The sequence below is a fragment of the Rhinichthys klamathensis genome, unplaced genomic scaffold, assembly GCF_029890125.1.
Source record: "Rhinichthys klamathensis goyatoka isolate OS25496 unplaced genomic scaffold, OSU_Roscu_1.1 h1tg000469l_1, whole genome shotgun sequence".
NCBI lineage: Eukaryota > Metazoa > Chordata > Actinopteri > Cypriniformes > Leuciscidae > Rhinichthys > Rhinichthys klamathensis.
Window position 1 is genome coordinate 543,609 of NW_026606958.1, and position 13,402 is coordinate 557,010.

At 39.9% G+C, this 13,402-nt stretch overlaps 2 protein-coding genes across 2 annotated transcripts; one reads left to right on the forward strand and one right to left on the reverse strand.

The window, feature by feature from the left end:
- Positions 1-319: 319 nt before the first annotated feature.
- Positions 320-985, reverse strand: LOC130071989 (RNA-binding protein 25-like; the record flags this gene model as incomplete). The annotated part of the gene is made up of 2 exons (XM_056236856.1): positions 320-442; positions 893-985. Coding segments are annotated over 2 exons (216 nt in total), but the record flags the coding sequence as incomplete, so codon positions are not given.
- A 6,374-nt stretch (positions 986-7,359) lies between these two features.
- LOC130071990 (SCAN domain-containing protein 3-like) lies at positions 7,360-9,201 on the forward strand. The gene has a single exon (XM_056236857.1). It carries the CDS (start codon positions 7,360-7,362, stop codon positions 9,199-9,201), a length of 1,842 nt encoding a protein of 613 aa, XP_056092832.1.
- The last annotated feature ends 4,201 nt before the right edge of the window (positions 9,202-13,402 follow it).

The window sequence follows — 13,402 nt, forward strand, 5'->3', positions numbered from 1 at the left end:
TCTCTCTCTCTCTCTCTCTCTCTCTCTCTCTCTCATCCTCTCTCTCTCTCTCTCTCTCTCTCTCTCTCTCTCTCTCTCTCTCTCTCTCTCTCTCTCTCTCTCTCTCTCTCTCTCTCTCTCTCTCTCTCTCTCTCTCTCCGGGGGCGGCCTACGAACTCCTGTGTGAGTCTTAAAGCTGACTTCTGCTGATGAAAATGCAAACTATCTTCAGTAAAACTTTTCTTTAATTTTTTATAATTCTGACTCCGGGTCTTCATTCTTTATATCTGGTTCTGGGTCTTTGACTGTATACCCCTTACAGTTATGTATACCCTCTCTCTCTCTCTCTCTCTCTCTCTCTCTCTCTCTCTCTCTCTCTCTCTCTCTCTCTCTCTCTCTCTCTCTCTCTCTCTCTCTCTCTCTCTCTCTCTCTCCTCTCTCTCTCTCTCTCTCTCTCTCTCTCCTCTCTCTCTCTCTCCGGGGGCGGCCTACGAACTCCTGTGTGAGTCTTAAAGCTGACTCTGCTGATGAAAATGCAAACTATCTTCAGTAAAACTTTTCTTTAATTTTTATAATTCTGACTCCGGGTCTTCATTCTTATATCTGGTTCTGGGTCTTTGACTGTATACCCCTTACAGTTATGTATACCCTCCTCTCTCTCTCTCTCTCCTCTCTCTCTCTCTCTCTCTCTCTCTCTCTCTCTCTCTCTCTCTCTCTCTCTCTCCTCTCTCTCCGGGGGCGGCCTACGAACTCCTGTGTGAGTCTTAAAGCTGACTTCTGCTGATTGAAAATGCAAACTATCTCAGTAAAACTTTTCTTTAATTTTTTATAATTCTGACTCCGGGTCTTCATTCTTTATATCTGGTTCTGGGTCTTTGACTGTATACCCCTTACAGTTATGTATACCCTCTCTCTCTCTCTCTCTCTCTCTCTCTCCTCTCTCTCTCTCTCTCTCTCTCTCTCTCTCTCTCTCTCTCCTCTCTCTCTCTCTCTCATCTCTCTCTCTCTCTCTCTCTCTATGTATCTCTCTTCATCTCTTTTTTTTTCTCTTCTCATTCATGAAAAAAGGTTCAGTGGGGTTCTGTATAGATTTTTTAAGAGAACAATTTTATGCCAAAAGGGTATCATATAAGGAGAAACGTCGTAAATGATTGCATAATGCTTTTTATGTTTAATGAGTTATTTAATTTTTTTTCTAGTGATAAAGTATGTTGTTAAGTACGAGCTGTTTAATTCATCAAATTTAATTAAAATGAACAATTAATCAAAAAAGGTAATTAATTAAAACAAACTACAATGATGCCATGGTGAGAACCCCTACATGGATATGAAGCGCCAAACTCAACCTTTACTGTGCGTTCACACCGGACGCGAATAGCGCGTCAAATTCGCGTCTAGTTTGACGCTTGACCACTTTGTGTTAATTCGCGTTGTCAATGGCGAAATTGAACGCGCGTAAAAACAAAAGTTTGAAGCGAAATTTTTCGAAACCCGTTGGCGGCCATCTTTTTAGATGTTTAATCGAGCATTAGCATTAGCATTATTCGAGAGAGTCACCGCTTGTATATGCTCTGGAGAGCAGAAACAGCTCCGTAGGGGACATCGTCGCTGTACTCGGGTCCACCAGAACCTCCGGAGGGTTTCAGGAGTTTCAGCAATTTGCTCCAGGAGCTAGGTTTGGTGGACCTAATGGTGAGGACGCTGACGAGGACAGCGTAGGCCGTATAAGCCCTCGGCCTCGAGTGGTCTAGCTATGCCTGTCGAGCCCGCGCTCTACAGCCCGGCGCGAGGTTCACTCCTCGCCCGCATCCACCTAATCTGTAATTTATTTTTGTTTTGATAATAAATGAAGCCAGCCTCCAAAGTGATTAATCTGTCCTGTGATTTTTCTCTCTCTCTCACACAATCACTGTCCAGACACGAACTTATATGTTGGTTGTCTTTACATTATAATAATATTTTTATATAATCTAGATATGGAATAAATAGCATTCAATGGCAAAATGAATATGTCTCATATATTGAAATCAAGTTTTATGTGATAAAAATATTTGCTTTGTTGTGCATTAGAACCACAGTCATATATTACAAAATAATTTATTGAAGCATCCAGATACTTCACCACGTGACAGCAGCAAGCAGCTAGGCTCCTGATTGGTTTAACGCGGCGCGAATTGACGCAGAAGTTCAGATTTTTCAACTCGGGCGGCAGACGCGAAATTCGCGTCAAACTATGCACAAATAGCACTAACTAAATCATTCGCGCGTAACGCGCTTAACGCGCCAGACGCTCAATTCGCGCCATTCGCGCGAACTTGACGCGCGAATGAGGCGTATTCGCGTCTACCGCGCCGCGCTCTACGCCTTGTTCGCGCCGCAGGAATTTTTTACGCGCGTAACGCGTCTTTGCATTGACTTAACATTGAAATCACTCGCGCCTGACGCGCTATTCGCGTCCGGTGTGAACGCACCATTAAAGTTCTATATAGAACTTTTTTTAAAGAGAGTAGTCCAAAAGTCTGAGATCACATTGAAAATGTAATGTTAACTTGTAAATATACAGTAGGCTACAGAATGATTCTGCACTACATTTAGTTATAGGGTTGTCACTGTATTAAAATTTCAGTACAAAAACAAGTACAATTTCACGGTTCTATAGAAAAAAGCTGTTGAATTAAGTACTTTAATTATTGGTTACTAAGGATTGGCCATTGCATTCACATGCTCAACAGATAAGATATGAATTTTAAAGTCAAATTGACCGATGGCAAGATCAATCTTGTTTTCATTAACGGAAAACAGACACTGAGCAGTAAAAGCACTACATTTTACCGGTTTTGTAATTTATAATCATGCCGTAATCCCAGAACAAGAATGCACTGCTGAAGTCCTCACGCCACTCATTAAAGTTTCAAACGGAGGAGCAATAAAGGTGCAGTGTGTAGATTTTAGCGGCATCTAGCGGTTCGGTTGCGAGTTGCACTTATGGCTCAGCCCACTGCTCACCCCTCCCTTTCGAAGAAGCTACGGTTGCTAAAACGGGACAAACATATCCTCGTCTGAGACAGAAGAGAATAGCCAGAGTAAGCCAAGTTTCTGTGCCACAGTCCATTATAAACCACATCATGGATAAAGTTCACAAAGCCATAGTCAGGTGAGGATCAAGGGTCTTAATATATTATATATCAAGACCCTTGATAATAATAATAGTAATTAGCTGATTGTCTCACGAATGTAACCAGCACATTTCTCCCCACATAGCAAAACCATAATACAGCGAGGGAGAAGAACCACATGAAACTATCCAACTACATATTTTTTCTAACAGGGTAGTAAAAGTTTAGCTGGCTAATATGAGCTGTAATGCTGTAGGGCTGTGGCTGAGCTTAAAGCGTAAAGCATTGTTTTTACTCGACGCGTCCGCATGAGCCCAAAGGTGCGCGTGGCAAAAATGACGTGATTGTAACAGCGCGCGCGCCTCCGCATCCCTTAGACACCATTTACTACACACAAATTAATAAATGATAATGAATAAAAATATATATATTTTTTTTTTCTCTGGTTTAAAATGCTTCCAAGATCGACTTGTCGACCGCGATCGACGGGTTGGTGACTCCTGTAACGTTACTGTTTTATGTTCAATAGTACTAATCAGCTAATTGTCAAAGCCATAACACAGCGAGGGAGAAGAACTAAGTTACATGAAACAATCCAACTACATATTTTACACCACTGACAAGGGAAAAGTCACTACTCACGGTGTTTATGACTAGCTTCTAGCTTTCTGCGGCTTCTCTTTCAAGGTAGTGACGAAACGCGGTCTGTAGCGCTGTTCGTTCGCTGTCGGCTACAGTAGAAACATGACGTCACAATATGTCGACCTTCATAGAAGGGGGTGCCCGCGGTTATGTAGATATAAATGTCTCATTCTAAGGCAGTGGTTCCCAAAGTAGGGGTCGCGACCCCCCGGGGGGGCGTGAGACAGCGAGGGGGGGGTCGCGAGATGATTTCCAAGGGACCGTTTGGTATTTATGGAAAGGTCCACCGGAGGAAAATAGGGGAGGGTGTATTTTTATTCTTTGTTGAGGGGAGGGTCATTCAACTTTTTGTATCCATGAAAACAGCAAAATTTCAAATATTTTTTCCATGTAGCTCTCTCGGTCTCGGTTCCCCATCGCTATCAGATGGGTCTCCCAACAAAAATCCAGTTTAGCGCTGTCTGACAGTGCGCTGCGCGCGCTTCAGTGCGCGCTCAGAAAAAGTACATCATGTACAGAACGCCAATGAAATGTTTACCTGGCATAGCTTTGAAGCACGATTAAATAATTAACTTTTGTGATTACGAATAAGTGCAGTGTCCTGTGAGTAACTCTACCGCTGCATTAACATGTGATATGAATGTACGTTGAGTGTTTGAGTGTATTGGGACTGAAGTGCCAGAACTGCAGCTGATATAATGTGCGCTGTAGCACGATACTTCCATATTTTAGTTTCCATTCTTATTGTGTTTTCACAACAATGTTAGTGAGTAAATACTGAAATTGCCACCATAACAGTGGAGTGTGATGTGACGTAGGGCTATCACATTTTTAAATTACTATTAGTATTATTTGAAGTTAAAATAATCGGAAATACGCAGACCGACACCAAAAAACTATTTGAGGATAAATTATTTAAAATTGGGCAATTCCAGCGTTATGGACGTGACATTTGCAGTCAAAACTTGAAATATAAATGATCAGAAAATGTATTTAATACTGAAACAGGCTATCCATACCCCCAAAGGAGTCAAGACATTAGAAAAATATCAGTCTACTAGGGGTGTAACGATACACGTATTTGTATTGAACCGTTCGGTACGAGGCTTTCGGTTCGGTTTTCGGTACGCATTTTTGAACCGAACGGTTCGTTGGACCATTTTTCCTGCCGACCAAAATTTCGTTATTTCAAATGAAGGCGCGTCACGCGTGGCAAGCGCGCTCATAATGTGCGTGACCACAACATTGCCCAACATCAAATGGCAAATGTAATGTAAGCGGAACGAAACCACTCGTTATTGTGTGGTTGAAGGACCGTTTATCAGTTTGGACAAATACAGCGCGAGCCGATCTTAATCATCAGCACTGTTACTACACAGCCAAATCCAGTAAAGAAAGCATTTGAATTCGCCACTGAAGTAATAACATCGCTGCAAGATCTAGTGAGAAACATTCGCATTTCTCCGTTATTAACGGATCAAACAGCGCTGACGTGGAAACCAGGAAGAAACATTGTGCCATGAATGAACTATCCAGTGTCCACAGATCAGCAACATTCACCATGGGTTTACTGTAGTAACACTACTAACTGTAACCATGGAAGTTTGGCAGGAATAGTAGGCTATAATGCTTTCAAGTAACATCACGCCGGTTTTATTTTGACATTATGAATACAATTGCTGCCCTCAAATGTTAATCTGAACTAAAATAAACCTTTGTTTATAACTACTACAATATTACATTTAATTTTGTCCAAGGAGCTGTTTTGTTTTATAAGCTCCTAAGAAAAGTCAAGTATAGCTCCATCATTGCTCAAAGTTAAAAAATATCATACTTTATGATGTTAGTTTTAATAAAAATATAATTAAAAAGATTAAATCAAGGAAATTTCTCTGGCATTTCTTTCTTTTTGCTGTATCGGAAACGTACCGAATCGTACCGAACCGAACCGTGACACAAGTGTATCGTATCGAACCGAACCGTGAATTTTGTGAACCGTTACACCCCTACAGTCTACACATGCGTTTTATATTTAATATGAGCGAAATACACATGTGACGTGACAAAAAATCTTTAACTTTTATGTGGCAAAATATTTTTTAATAATTCTACGAATTACACTGAATTACACAAAACAAAAGTACGCTAATAACTGGATGAAGAAGGGTCGGCCTCCACAGAACATAAAATATTCTTTATTTTATTTTATTTTTCGTGTTCGCATTTATGAGGAAAAAAACAATACGGACGTGACAGTTCTCCGTTTCGGACATGACCGCTCTGAAAGCGACTTTAAAACTTCCACAGAGACTTCAGAAAGCACAAAGCCTTTCTTTAAAGTAAATTTCGTTTTTTATTAATTGTATCTAAATTTTAATTAATGTTTCATCAACCAATTACCTGGATTAATGAATAAGAAGTAAATATAGTAGAAAATAGATCATCATGACACGGAGTCGCCGGCGCGTGAACTGGACTCTTTCTCATGAACCGAAACTCAGCGTATAATGTAGCTACTTGCCTCACAGAATTGAGAAATATATAGAAAGCTTGATGTCAACTTTTAAACAGAACATTTAAAAACGAAAAACAGACTGCTCTCTGCTTATGTAATCCGTATGAAATCTGCATTTCTCTCTGGCGCGTTACTGTGAAGATGGCGAGTCAGCATCGTCAAATTCATCTTGAAGCCGACACACTGACACAGAAAAACCTTGTTTATTAATAAACAATTAATATCTCTCCCTGCTATACTATTTGACATATTCATAATCATTACTTTTGCCGGTTCTTTTGTGGCAGCCTTTAGATACTTTATTGGGAGCGCCACCCTTGTTACATGAACGCGTCACCACTGCATCAGCACCGAAAACATGATTTTTCTTCTTTTTTTTTAAATCTAAAATAAAAAATCATGATACGAACCGAGTTGTAGGTTTGGTCCATCGTTACAGCCTTAGTAAAACGAGAAAGTAGGAGTTTAGTCGTTTGTCATTTTGTAAAAAAAAAAAAAACAATGGCTATCTGAGCATCTTTGCCAAGCGCAAACCAGCAATCAATAAATTATCGGGGAGGGTCATGCCTTTTTCACAATCATTTTGGAGGGTCATGGAAAAATGTATTACTGGCGAAGGGAGGGTCAAGTATTTTGACTACAGATCTCAAAACTCCTCCGGTGGCCCCTTAAATAAAAAACGAACAGTCCCTAAATAAAAAATAATAATAGGCTAATAAAAAAAAAAAAAAAAAAAAAAAAAATATATATATATATATATATATAACGATTAGAAATAGCATATTGTATCCATAATTGTAACAAAATACAAAAAAATAGTTGTTAAATAAAAAAAATAAAAAATAAAAACATACAAATAAAAAAAAAGCCGTTGGTCCTGAGCCTGAGGTGATGACGAGAGATTAACGACAATTAGCGGTCACTTTACTACAGCACCAAGATAAACAGTCTTTCTGACACGTAGCGCAAGGTATTTTTTAGGTTTAAGTATAGGATAATATTGTTTTCGAAATGAAACGTTGGTTAATATCGACCAAAGACAACAAAGGAAGGCCAGCAGAGGTGCCAGCGGAGGAGAGTGGAGAAGTAGGCCTACCACCGTCGGAAATGCCATCGACCTCAGATACGGAAAGAGGCCGGCGTGTGCATAAAGAGCACATCCATCAGCAGTCGGATCAGCCTTCCTCCAAGTGTCGAAAGTATCGAGACGAATTTATCCAGTATGGATTCACATGCGTCATCATCAACGAAGTACAACATCCCCAGTGTGTAGTGTGCACTGAGGTGCTAGCACATGAAAGCCTAAAGCCTGTAAAAATGCTACGACACTTGAAAACCAAGCACCCCTCTCTTGCTGCTAAACCAGTAGATTTTTTCCGACGAAAGGAGCGAGAGTTGCAAGGCCAAAAGAAAGTTCTAACTAAACAAACAACAATCCCTGCCAAAGCTCAACAGGCATCATATGAGGTGGCATATTTAATTGCACTGGCAAAAAAGCCACACACGATCGGTGAAACCCTTATCAAACCCGCTGCTATAGCAATAAGTCGGGCTATGCATGGGGATAAACTGGCCCGTGAGCTAGAAGCAGTGCCTCTGTCTAACGGGACTATTGCCCGGCGCATCTCCGACATGGCCCAGGACATAAAGTGTCAGCTGGTGGACAGAGTGAAGAAAGGGAAATATGCTTTACAATTAGATGAATCCACAGATGTATCAAACTCTCCCCAGCTGCTTGTATTCGTCAGATACAGTTTTGACGGAAAACTTAACGAGGACATTCTGTTTTGCACCGCGCTTGAGGGAACGTGCACAGGCGAGGACATTTTCACAAAAGTTGACAACAAACTAAAAGAAGAGGGACTGTCTTGGGGTGAGTGCATCGGTGTGTGTACAGATGGTGCTGGAGCGATGCTGGGGAAAAAGAAAGGCCTTAAAGCAAGAGTCTTGCAAGTGGCGCCTCACATAAATTTCACGCATTGCATTATACACAGAGAAGCTCTTGCGAGCAAAACACTTGACCCAGAACTTAAACGTGTTCTTGAAACCGCGATAAAAATTGTCAACTACATAAAAGCGCGTCCACTCAATATCAGGCTGTTTGCCACTCTCTGTCACGAACTGGGATCGGAGCATGAGTGCTTGCTGTTCCACACAGAAGTCAGGTGGCTTTCGCGAGGGAATGTGCTCAGCCGCCTGTTTGAGCTGCGGGACGAAGTGCGCTTATTTCTGATGGAGCATGCGTCCCAGCTCGCTGACCACCTCACTGATCCTGACTGGTTAACAAGGCTAGCGTATCTGTCTTGCATATTTGAAAAACTGAATGGCCTTAATATGTCATTGCAAGGTGAAAACACAAGCATCATGTCACTGAATGATAAAATCTACGCATTCACGAGAAAACTTGAGCGCTGGACTGAGCGAGTTGAAATGGGTAGGATTGACATGTTTTCTGAGCTGGACGAATTCATTGAGGAAAATGAACTGAGTGTTAACATAGTGATGAAGTCTATCACTACTCACCTTCAATCCCTACTGGAACACTTCAACAAGTATTTCCCAAAGGAAACAGCTCCAGAACAATATGACTGGGTAAGATCACCGTTCACTGTAACAAGGGCTAATCATCTGACATCCAACCTGGAGGACGCATTGGTTGAACTGTCAAGCGACCGAACCTTAAAGACAGCGTTTAATTCCAAGACGCTGGCTGAGTTCTGGATTTCTGTCGAGAAGGAATACCCACAGCTATCCAAGGCCGCTATGGATGTACTGATGCCTTTTGGCACTACCTACTTGTGCGAAAAGACTTTCTCGGCACTCACGTACATTAAAAATAAACACAGATCGCGACTGAATGTGGAGGACGAACTCCGAGTGGCGGTCTCCAAAATTAAACCAAGAATGGACTTGCTGTGCTCCAAGCATTGTGCCCATCCATCTCATTAGGAGATGGTAGGCTAATATTTAAATGAAAGTAATGAGTAAATTACTATAAAACAGTATTATAGTTTGATTGTTGTGTTCTTTTTTGTTGTAAACATGCTCGTGTTTAGATAGGCCTATTTGTGCGTGTGCGCTTTTGTGCGCAACGGCATGTGCCCATCCATCTCATTAGGAGATGTTAGGCTAATATTTAAATGAAAGTAATGAGTAAATTACTATAAAACAATATTAGAGTTGTTTGATTGTTGTGTTCATTTTTTTGTTGTAAACATGCTCGTGTTTAGATAGGCCTATTTGTGCGTGTGCGCCGTTGTGCGCAACGATATTGTGCGCATCCATCTCATTAGGAGATGTTAATATTTAAGTAAGGAATAATTGACGACAGGCCGTTGAATTATTAGAAAAATAGTGCACACTCGAGCTAATAGGCTAAATGAAACACAAAGCCCTTTTAACAAGTAGGCCTATCAATAATTATTTATTTGTTATAGAATAATAACGAAAACCCGTGCAGTTTAATTTTTATTAAAATTAAACTGCATGTGTCCATTTATTGTGAAGTTAGACATTACAAATTGCAGATCAAGCGCATGGGGCTGCATGTTTTTTCTTGTTATGAATTGTATCCTATTTTCCGTTGTTACAGTTATTACTACGCGCAGTGATATGGAACTAATGCGGTCAAAACTACTTTAGCCGTGCGTTTCCCTGAAAATAATTGCACACCTTATAACCTTCTCAACCAATCAGAATCAAGCATGTAACAGCCCTGTAGTATAATATAAAATAATATAATGTTTGTTTTGACTGTTGTGTTCTTCTGTGTTGTAAGTATGCCTATTAGTGCGTGTGCACAGTTTCACGCAATGTTTGTATACTTTAACCACCTCCGAGGATAGTAGGGGTCGCGAGTCACTCGCACCTTTATTTTGGGGGTCGTGGGCTGAAAAGTTTGGGAACCCCTGTTCTAAGGTAATAAAAACATAACAGTTCATTGAGTAAGGTCTTTATACACCACTGAACACATAGTTATGGATCTTATATTGCATTTCTGTCAGTAGATCCTCAGAAATATTACACATTGCACCTTTAATCTTCACGCCATTGTCACTGTGCTGATGTGTTACAAGCAGTGAGGAGAAATTCCTAGAATGTTTCATGCTACAGTTGACTAATGTTGCTATATGAACATAACATATTGGCAGGAAAGAGTATGAGCTAAATGACAGAATAGAAACAGGAAATGATGGAATAGTAGTCATTAAACTTTGGTTTTAGTTTTCTCAATTATAAATAGTCATTGTATGTGTGGTTTGGAAACTTGTTACAATCTCCTTGCCAGCGACCCTCTTCCTAAAATATGTAGGAAACTATCATTTTTTTTTTATAAATAAAGACCCATTTAAATTGTGTGGGAAACATGGTAAGTATAAATATGCACAAAGATGATGTTGCCACAACAATGAAGTGGTTGGATTAGATTTTTTGTCATTTAACTAGCCAGAACAAATTATGATATAAAAAGATTATAAAGTACGCTGCATGTATGATCACAGATTCATATACTGTTGAGAAATTAAAAAATAAATGTAGGCCTATATATATTAGGGCTGCCAAATAGTCGACTAAACATTAGTCGACGAGAAGAGGGTTCAAGTCGACTAAATTTCAATTAGTCAGTTAGTCGCAAAAAAATAAAAAACTCCACAGGAAGTGGTGAAGTCACGCAGTCCATGACAAACCGATCGTAACACAGCTAGTCCAAATGGGTCCTGTCCTAAATGGCTCCCTAAACACTCGCGCCCTTCCTATGAGTTCGCACTTTCGTGACGTAACGCTTGCTTTCTGAAACCTAAAATGATAAATGGAAAACCCTACGGTCTCACGGACTTGACGGACATGCGCACGCGGCAGCCATTGTAAGTCCACAAGACCGAGAGTGGACATGAAGTGTTCCATTTGGGACAGGGACGTGGTAATTACAGTATATCGGGAAGGAAACTAAAATCTTCCCCTATCATTCATTGACCTAACTATGGCTTGACCACCCGCTCTAATGTTAACCTGGAAAAACATGCGTTATTATTGGCGCATGTCCAAGTGTTCGTGTGGACAGCGGATTTTTCATAATAAGAAACTAAAACTGCCAGTAGGCGGCAGTAAATGTCTTAATGAGTAAGCCATTGAGTCATTCAGTTCGTTGAAACAGATGATTCATTCAGATGATTCATTCAAATCGGCCATTGAATCATTGGTTCACCCGATTAATTCGCTCAAAATGCGAAATCATTTAGAAATGAAGCATGCATCGCTGTGTGTTGCTCGGAGACGTACAACAGTTCTGCTCTGGCTTTACAGGTCATATTTTCGTTGGCAAAATTGACCAAACGCAGACAATAGTGTGTCTAAAATATAACACAATATTAACTTTTTATTTATTGAACTTGTATAAAATCAAAATCACATTTACACTTGTGCTATTCTGGACAAAATCAGCACTCGTGTTATATTTCCCTCCTTACTCGTGTGATATTGCTTAACTATATTATAAGTACGACAACTCATACAGGGGCATTTTGCCCTGGTATCTTGAATTTTAGGAGCATTTTAACTGCATTATATAGGCTCCATCACGCAGTGAGTTGTTGCCCTGCATCATGTTTGTCATCAATCAATTGTATGAAATGTAAAATGATCTACGTAGGTATGGGATGTCGCAGGTGCGTTAAATGCGTTAATAATTTTAACATGTTATTTTTTCCCATAACTAATTAAATAAATTAACACATTAAAACGACAGCCCTATACATTTATAATTCACAAAACATATCAACTATTCATTTATTCGGACAGGTGGACTCTGCAACATACTCATACATACACCCTACAACATACTCATAGCACTATTTCTTGAATTTAGGTTTAAATAAGAAAACGCTTAAGACAGATTAAATCAAGTGTTGTATTTCTCTCAGCTTGGATTAGAAGTGATATATTTGTCCATATATTTGGGGACAGAATGCGTCTCCACACGTATTCACACACGCATTATTTGTAAGAAAGCAGAAATCTTCAGATGAATGTTAACATGACATTTTTTCACATTACCGTAAAACATTAGCAGAGATATGATATTGTATTGAGCCATATGGTGCACACAATACCGCTGAAGACCATTTGCTCACATATGCATACAGCCCACACAAATATATACAGCATTGAAGTCTCCCAGGGGAAATTACATTTCCACAGGCAAATAAAATGTAATAACCTGACAAATTTATATCTGTTAGTGTGAATGAAATGAATGCAATGAGTAAAGGAGCATTAATGGCTATTATTTCTCGCCTACTCCTATTCTTAAAAGATAATTCTGTCATTATTTGCTCATGTTGTTACAATATTTAAATATGGCACAACAGGACGTCACATGAGCTTTGACATCAGTGATGCCAGACGTTATTGGCTCTCATATGTCTTGTAGCAATCCGATCGCGATGTGGCGCTTTTGATGATGCACATAATAAATCATGCAAATTGGAGAGATATTGTGGAAAGGAAGACTGTCTGTGAATAATGACTTAGCTCTGTGAGAGGAGCAACTCAAAATTTATCAATTGACTTCAAAAAATTTAGAAGATGATGTTTACAGTTTATTTTTATGGTGTTTTTTGGAGCTTGAAAGCCCCTGCTTACAATTCAGTTTCAGTATATGGAAAAGAGTATCATGACCTTTGGTGGTCTGGTCTCTAGAAGAAAGTAGATCACACAGTATAAATGTCATGAGTCAAGTAGCTAATGACATAATGTTTCATTTTTGGGTAATCTTTAACAATTCATTTGATGCTATTTGTTGAAAATGAGTGTTTAGGTTGAGGAGGTTGGAGGTACCGCACTTTGAAGTGACAATTCTTTCCGCTAGAGAGGCTTTTGATGCTGAACCATCTTCTTAAAAAAATAATGAAGGAAGGGATGGTGTTTGTACAAAGAAGAAAAGAAAGACAGGAGAACAGATGAGGGTTGGGAGAAGGAGAACTAACACCCACCAACTTCAGATCTCCATGTGCTAGCTGAGGAAGAAAAAGAGTTGGGAAGACGAGCTGAGATCTCTCTCGCTCATTACCACTGACTGACAAAAGAACTCATTGTGGGGGAGAGAAACCAGTCGCTGTGGCTTTAGATTATAAAATACACACAATGTCGC

Excerpts from the sequence above, each read along its gene's own strand:
- LOC130071990 (XM_056236857.1), top strand. The coding sequence starts at position 7,360 with ATGCCATCGACCTCAGATACGGAAAGAGGCCGGCGTGTGCATAAAGAG.